At 36.6% G+C, this 8,446-nt stretch overlaps 1 protein-coding gene across 1 annotated transcript; it reads right to left on the minus strand.

The window, feature by feature from the left end:
* Positions 1–1,976: 1,976 nt before the first annotated feature.
* On the minus strand, positions 1,977–6,010 carry en1b (engrailed homeobox 1b). Its single transcript, XM_056462890.1, has 2 exons — positions 5,237–6,010; positions 1,977–2,778 (listed from the first exon to the last, which is right to left on the minus strand). Exons 1-2 carry the CDS (start codon positions 5,739–5,741, stop codon positions 2,459–2,461), a joined length of 825 nt encoding a protein of 274 aa, XP_056318865.1. The 5' UTR covers positions 5,742–6,010; the 3' UTR covers positions 1,977–2,458.
* Positions 6,011–8,446: the final 2,436 nt, after the last annotated feature.

Consider the following 8,446-nt stretch of genomic DNA (forward strand, 5'->3'; position numbering starts at 1 on the left):
CTAAGTCAAAACATCATGACATTATAGAAATGCGAGGCCTGGTGGACTAGCAAATAGCTGTTATTTCCATGAATCTGAAGAATGCGTTGTGAACGGTCTATGGTGGTTGGAGTTTCGTTTACAATGTATTATTGTTTATTCTTTTATAAAGGGAATCATCAAAATTAATTGGGCCTTACCAACGTCTCCACCCAATAATACCTGTATTCTACAGTCAATTTTACTTCACGTTTTTGCGTATTATATACTAAGATGAGCTTGACGAAATTCGTCCCTTGATAAATTGCTTTATTCTTTACTCTCGTCAAACTCGCATGTACACTGTAAAAATCCTGGTTGCCTTAAATTTTTATACTGAGTTAAAATAACCTTATGAGTCCACTGAACTTATATCATGTTAAACTGACGTGAAACAGCTTGCGTAACTTATAAAATTAAGTTCGAACATGAGTAAATTAGTTTAATAAGTTACAAGGACTTTAAAACACATGCTTTCAGGACTAATTGATCGTATAATTTTTACAGTGTACAAATATGCGCGTACATTGAACCCAATGCATTATTAGAAAAATTAGAAAGGCTATAAACCACTGCAATTTTATATATTTTCTATTTCTTCTGTTAGTTTAAGTGATTGTCTGCAATTGTTAACGAATTGCATTGGTCTGTTATTTAATATCATACGTTTCACATAAAGACAAATATATGATTATTATTCACGCAAATAATTAAATATTAGCATTGACGGCTCAGTGACCGGCAGCTTCTTCTATTACGCTAAAATGTCACAACAGACACTTCGTTGCTGTCAAAACGTTTAATATTTTGAAAAGCATGGCTTCACTGCTGCTTCACGTTAACACAATGCGTGAATTGTTCAGAGAGAATGTAGTGTTTTGAAACATGCATGATTTTGTTTTGACTGCTCAACTTGACCTTTTAACCTCGATGGGAGAGTTTCCCGATTCAGTTCTTTGATCCCTAGACTCCTGCACACCTCCTCACAAAGACACTTCTATCCGCAACCAATCGCCAAACGCGCTGCTTTTCTGCACTGCTGTTGTCATCGCTAGAATTCAGATGTGTGACTGCAACATGAGAAAACTATTTTTATGGTTGGCAATCGACATCCAAACAGTTCATTTAAAATTATTTGCGGTCAAACATGAGATACGTCGATGCGAATTCTGATAGCTTACTAAAAGCGAGTCCTGCAAAAACGGAGATTAATGCATGAGACACTTGGCCTTAACACACACACACGAAAAATATATGATTTAATAGGTTTTTCCATAGGGTTAAATATTAATCATCTTAATTATTAGATATTGCCTCGTCTTATATTTAATTAAGCCTGGCAAATTCGCAGAGCACAATGTGTTTGACAAAACCGCAGTATTTATACCTTCATAATTTAGATACATAATGTGTTCAATTATCTTGCCTATAACAACAACAAATTACTTTCCAAAACATAGTTTCATTATTAAAGTGGATTTTGTGTGTGTGTGTGTGCGTGTGCGTGCGTGTAAAAATAAAATACACAGCAGACTAAAATTTGTATTTTGGAAAATTACAATTAAAATTGTTAATTAAATAGTTAAACTTTTCGTCTTTAATTAATCATCAATTTATTATTTTATCCATTTAGCTAATAATAATAAATATGAAAACGTTTACAAAAGTTACACACTCGGAAAAAAATGCAGACTTGCTTTTATATTATTCATGAAATGCCAAACTTAGCTTAAAATAAACTCCTAAAAATGATACATTAAACTGTACGTAAAACATATTAATGTTGCAGTGTATCTCACTGCCTAGTTAAAAAGTAGAGTAACGTAGAAAAGTATTGAATTGATGCATTTATTTTTAAAATCTCTTACGAGTCGGAGAGAACAAGTCATGTGTCATATGTTAAAAAGCTGCAGATTGTGTAATTGTGGGTCTGTAGACTATAAAAAGAAAAAAAGCAATTGCACATTCTACCTTTTTATTTCAGACAACATAATCTGAACATATTAAAATCTTTGGCTTGAAGCGTTGGTTCAGTCACGCATTTGAAGAACTGTGAGATAAGGGATTTAATAGACAGGGCTATCACAAAAACTAACAAGCCTGACACTTAGGCCTACTGGAACGGTGAGCAACCACATTGGGAAAGGAGAAGAAACGTTAGAAATGTTCAGCAAGTAAGGAGCAACATAGACATCCCCTTACCTGGAATTAAATATACACATCTTACAGTTTTGGCTATATATAAATTTTCATAGTGTTCGTATTTAGATGCATGTCCATATAGTGTTTGATAAAACAGAAATTTGTTTAAATATCGCATCTTCGTTTCGCAGAATTCGAAGACATTTCCTTTTCATTTGATTCATAAAAAATATGAAAAAATCACTTCTGTCGGGGTCAGCGTCCATGACCTTTTTAAAGCACAGGAGCCGGGCCATTTTTATTCGCTATCGTCTTTTTCGTCTTGAACTGTGGTTGTGGAATGGTTGTAGAGTCCTTGAGCCATGAGCTGAAGAGCAAGGCCGTTCTTATAGCCAGAAGCCTTTTTGATTTTGGCCCTTTTATTCTGGAACCAGATTTTTATTTGCGACTCATTGAGGTTGAGTTCCTGGGCCAGCGACTGTCTTCGCTGCTCCGTAATGTACCGATTCGCCTGAAACTCGGCTTTAAGTCTCTGCAGCTGTTCAGCCGTGAAAGCAGTTCTCGGTCGCTTGTCTTCCTTTTCGCTTTTCTTCTTTTTCAATTTTCGTGTCCTTGGGCCTAGTGTAGAAACAACAATAAAACGAAGACATAAATATCACAAAGCAGAATGAACACTACACACCCATACCTGACAGAGAATGCCTCGGTAGGTGAGTGAAACGATTGATGCCGTTAACATAAGGGCCTACCTGACATTTCAGGACAAGCTATTTTAACCGCACTCTCTTTAGAAACGTCGATAAAAAATTCATACTGCAGTTCATTATGCAGCGCTCTCTATTTCATTGCTGAATAAACAATAGGTGTTTGCAATGACCTCGGCTGACATGTACATGTGTAATTGCCAAAAAGGCGGGGAAGGAAAATGTTGCTGAAATAATAGAGTCAGTCATGTTTCTAAACAACAAACTACATTATTTGTGACCTTTAAATGTGTTGTGAATTAAAACAGATATTTAATCATAAACAATATGCAGGCATGCAATAAAGCAAGCTTGTAGGCCTCAATCCTCGGTTGTCAGGAAGGCTTTCACCCGCAGATCAGAGCGGTAAAGCCGAGGTAGTCTTTGAGCGAGTCTGCTCATTACTAAACCTAGTCATCATTTTATTTTTTAGGTTACAGTAAATGAATAGAGTGTAGAAAGAACAACGTCAAGCATAATTTCTTTGATAACACTACTTATTTTCTTGGAATACTATAGCCTAATAAAACTGAATGATAACATGTCGACACATCAGCAGTTCTCCCTGTTTTCCACAACAATGGCACAACAATGGAGTTCAAAATGTTATTGCCAGTCACACAGAAAATGTAACTCGATGGGTTAATCAGTTTTCTTGTTCTGATGTATTGAAAACGGGCTATTGGGTATACATATTTTTATGTTTTAAATAAATAAAACGTTTTAAAATGCAAACCACTTTTTGTTTCGATTTGAAAGATACATAATGCAATAATGCACAAAATAATACTTAAATATAAATAAGATATCTATGCAATGAAAAGAAATCATAATCTAATAGTATTTTTGTATTATAAAACGTTATTTTACACATAGACAATTTTGCATTTGTAAGATGTGTTATTGTTTTACATATTTCCCTTTAATATCCATGAAAAATGCAGCGCCTATATGCAAGCTCATTCATGCACAGTAGTGCAATTTAAAGAAATAAAAGACCTGCTAACAGGATATTATGCAAAGTAAATATCACCACGCATATGTGATATAACACGCACGTCAAGAAAACAATTTTCTGCATTAGCAATCAACTACTGAACAGAACCCGTAGTCTTTCCTTCAGGAAACTGCACTGGGATGATCAAAATTCTGCTTGCCGTCTGTGAAAGTCCAGTGTCTGATAGCTCAATCAGTAAGTCAATCAGTGAAGTCAATCAAAGCATCTTTTCCAACAGCCCAGTTGACTTTGTGTCAGGTATGCACTGTAAAATGTTTTGTCGGATAGGCTAAAAATTTGCTTCGTGTGGTATCATCGAAACGATCTGGTTTTAGGTAACACGGATAATTTAAAATATCTTAAATGAAATGATAACATTGGTTTAAGGGTCAAGAGCAGGTAGAAATAGAATAACTGGAGATATGAACTGAACACGTTTCATGTACAGCATATTAAGGAGATTCATAACACCAGATAATTAATCTTTTTATCTGATCCTAAACTGGTTTGGCAAAAACCAGTGTTTTTTAAAGCACACTTTGAACACTAGTATGTGCATGTAAACGAATTTCCTAAAATCACAAGTTATACAAATATGGCCAGCAGCATTAAGTCCTCGTGAATTTAACAAACGTCTCAAAACAAGCTTGCACTGCATGGCACTTTGCCACTTTTTCTTGGCTATAATGTACTTACACAATGAACTCAAATACTTTCAGATTAACACGTTAAACCCATGTGGTCACAGGCAAATATGAATTAAATGTTATTTAAGTTGTTACTCATCTTAATTCATAATAGCACCAATAACGAGCATAATATGCCGGGAAATTGTTAAGCAACAATTTTACAAATTAACCAATGGATATTTGTATTCCTATAATTATTATAGCCTGCATACCCTACTACTCGTGTATTGTTAATTTTGGTTGTTTGTTTTAGCTTAAAGTATCACTATTTTGTTTAGAAAATGCTAGAATATTGTACAGCGATCAGAATTAGATTGTTTTTTTACGTTTTGACTGCATCAATCAAACCACTTTACATTTTTATGCCGTCAACACGCGTGAACAAAACGTGTTTCTAGTTTGGTTTAAGGCCTAGGCTAAGTGGCAATTGTTCGCTCATACCGCAAAACAACCCAAGAGTGTTGAATAGAAGTGAAAGCTTTGGATGCTCCGTAAAACGAGTGAAATTACTATAACACACAGTGCCCGACGAATTGAGAAAAGTGACAATCCGCGGTGCGCCCTCATAAAATAAAATAAGTTTTACGCGTGCATAGTCAATCGCTGTTTGTGAATCATACTGTGCAATTAAGAAACTAGCGCCTTACCAGATGAAGGTCTGTCCGAGTACCTGGTGCAGTACACCCACGCAGGCCATAGTAAAGGCTGTGATTCTTTAGCTGGCGGAGTTCCCCCGTTGGCGTTCACCATCATTATCGACGGCGTATTCTCCCCGTTCCTTGCTGCGGTAGATCCATTTCCTTCGAAATGCTTTGCCGAGGACTGCTTTGAGGATGGCGAAGACGACGAGGACGAAGAAGTGCTGTCACTACTGCAGTTTGAATCCTGGCAAAGGCTGCTATTATGCGACGGCCTTATTACCATTGGGTTGACATTCTCCCTACCCGACGTTTGCGCCCGATCCCTACTCCCAGGATCTTTCTTGCAGCCGAAATCTGGCCTTAAAATATTGTCGATGAAAAAGTTCGTGGTTCTGTGGGCTTGCTGCGCAGCCTGGTGAGGTAAAATCGGAGGAGATGGTATGTTGGGTGAGAGCGAGACGCTCTCAGACTCAGTCGAATCACGACTATTTTGATCCTTTTGCTCGTCCATGACAGCTGGATCGTGGTCTGCACTCCAAAATTCCACTTGTTGCACAGAACAGTATCCGGATAACAACAAACAAGAATACAGTCTATAGTGTTAAATTAAAGGTATACGAAATACCTTAAGAGAAGCGACTGTCATAGCATCGGAATGCTTTCCGCGATCAAGGCGTTTCAAGTGTCAAAACACACCCGTTATTCATGTCAGACAATACATCGCGCGATGCTCCGCAGTCCCTGACTCGCTGCCCCGTGTGACAGCTCGCGCTTAACAAACTCTTTCTAAAATCACTGTGCCCCTCACATACTTTTTTTCCTTAACCGGAAGCACGTGAGAGAGACACACGTGCGATGGACCAATGGGGTACCAACATCCTCGGTGTCACAAGAAGAGAATGTCCAATAGAATTTTACGATCTTATGCAAATAAAGAATGGATGGATTTCCAAGACCAAATAAGCTGGAGAATGTTAAATCCGCTCTAATGAGGACTGGATGTTTCTGGATGGGCACTGGCTTTTGACAGATAGATTTTAAATTGCAGACAGATAATTCATTATTTAGGTGCTCTTTTGTATTTTTTGTTGCCAAAACTAGACCATAACAACATCGCAAATAGCTCTTTTCTGAGATCGTTATAGTGTAGGTATATAGGCGACTGACGGAGTTAAAGAAAACAAGGGTGAGGCTTCATCATATCTGAGCAAGATTATTATTCTGTGTGAGAATAATTATCATTCTTTTCTAAAGAAATTATTAAAAAAGTGAAATTATTTAGAATATTATTATATTACACTTATTATTATTGATATTATATTTCAATTAATAATAAAATTTGCAATTAATTTAGTAAAATAATTGTATTGTTTCATAGCATCAAATCACAACAACAAATCAACAGACAAGAACGTGTTTTCTTGTTTTTGCATTTCTTTGTTACATTAAAAATGATTTCTACCTGATATAACCATTAATTAATTTAACATCATTTTGCCGGTGTAACTTCATGCAGTTATGTTCTTTCAAATATATATATATATATATATATATATATATATATATATATATATATATATATATATATATATATATATATATATATATATATATAAATAATGGTAATAAATGCATGTGGTTTAGATGTTACCAATTCAATCACATTCAGGTTGCATTTGTGCAATGTGTAAACAACGGACAACATACCGTTTTAACAGAATGCTTTGATGGAAAGACACCTTAAATCTGATTCACAAACGGATGGCCATCATCAAAACAAATCCCAGTAGCAAAGCGGGACGTGTTAATAACAAGTAAATGGCTTAGAAATCTAAGTAGAGATTCAAGCTCCTTTTCGCCAATTATGCAAAATAATAGACCAGCCAACGCTACGCCAAAAATGAAGAAGGAGCGCACACAAAACATTTAGAATAATAATTAGCGCAAACATGGAATTTTAGTACATGCAGCATTTATTCATATAAAACAGGTTGGGTTGAAATCTTTATTCGAAAAGCTCGAGTGGGTACTTAATAAATTTCTAATTAGGACACTATCAATATGCTATTTGAGCCAAGTAGCCATTGTGAGCCACGCTCCTTTTCAGGCGGTAAATTAGCACTCCAGCTCTTATCTCGGCTGCATGCGACGTCTTGAGAGGGACTGCAAAAGATAATTTATAGGTTTTAATTAGCGCCCATTCCGCCTGATCAGCTTGGCGTTCATCACTAGCGAGTGAATAAAAGCCGGTCAAAAGCACTGTCACTACCCGCTGGCAGGGCGCTTTATCAAGGTAAGCAGGGCCGTATTACACGAGGTGTAGAGGCAACGTAATTTCCCCAGTGCTGATAAAGCTCGTTGAATAATGCCGGAGTCATCTGAGACACCATTTACTGAAATGACTTTATTGACGACTTAACGTCGGTAATTCATTTTACCCTTCACGTATCGGACCTGGATTGGGTACAGTAATGGGATGATGAATGTGCCAACGGGGCCGTACCTCGTATTATTGAATGTAATACACACGCCCTTCTCTAAATGTCTTGAAAATCATGTAAAAATCGAAGTTGTAACTATTTTAATTTCATTATGGACAGGTTGAAATATTGTCTGGTCTTGAATAGCTCTGTTGCAATGATAGTCGCTCTTAGCGAGAATCTTACAATACAACGGGATGCTGGTGCATAAACAATCATGCTCGATTTATAAAAACAGGGAAGGCGCACGACACTACTGATTATTAAAATGCACCTGAAAAAACACAATATCTGTTTAGACATTAAAATTACGGCTCATGTTTAAGATTTTCATCCCAGGTGTGTTTTATAAATTGCCTTAGTTGTGCTTTTCAAAATTCTTTCAGCCAATTAGTTAATATCATAATTGCTTTCATTAAAGTATGAAAAATCCACCGCTGCCTACAAGAATAACTAAGCCTTGTCGAGCAAAATAAATCAATGTGAAACGCTGCCAGTCGCATTTACTATTTCAATTAACGCGTAGAAACCACTTAGGGGGGTGCAGTATGGTACTCTGTATTGGACATGAATTTCTCGAAGAAAACAGAAGCATTTCCCGTTATCTCATCCTTTTTTATAGCTAGAAGACGACAGTCATGGGATGTCATTGCTATACACCTGCCACCAAGTCAAAGCAACAACAGTTAGACAAACCACCAACGAAACAGCTTGTCCCGTTCATTGGCCCCAGTAA

The sequence above is a fragment of the Danio aesculapii genome, chromosome 1 (genome assembly GCF_903798145.1).
Source record: "Danio aesculapii chromosome 1, fDanAes4.1, whole genome shotgun sequence".
Lineage (NCBI taxonomy): Eukaryota > Metazoa > Chordata > Actinopteri > Cypriniformes > Danionidae > Danio > Danio aesculapii.

Excerpts from the sequence above, each read along its gene's own strand:
- en1b (XM_056462890.1), bottom strand. The coding sequence starts at position 5,741 with ATGGACGAGCAAAAGGATCAAAATAGTCGTGATTCGACTGAGTCTGAG. Across the intron at positions 2,779-5,236 it reads CTCGGACAGACCTTCATCTG|GCCCAAGGACACGAAAATTG; the intron begins GTAAGGCGCTAG and ends TTTCTACACTAG.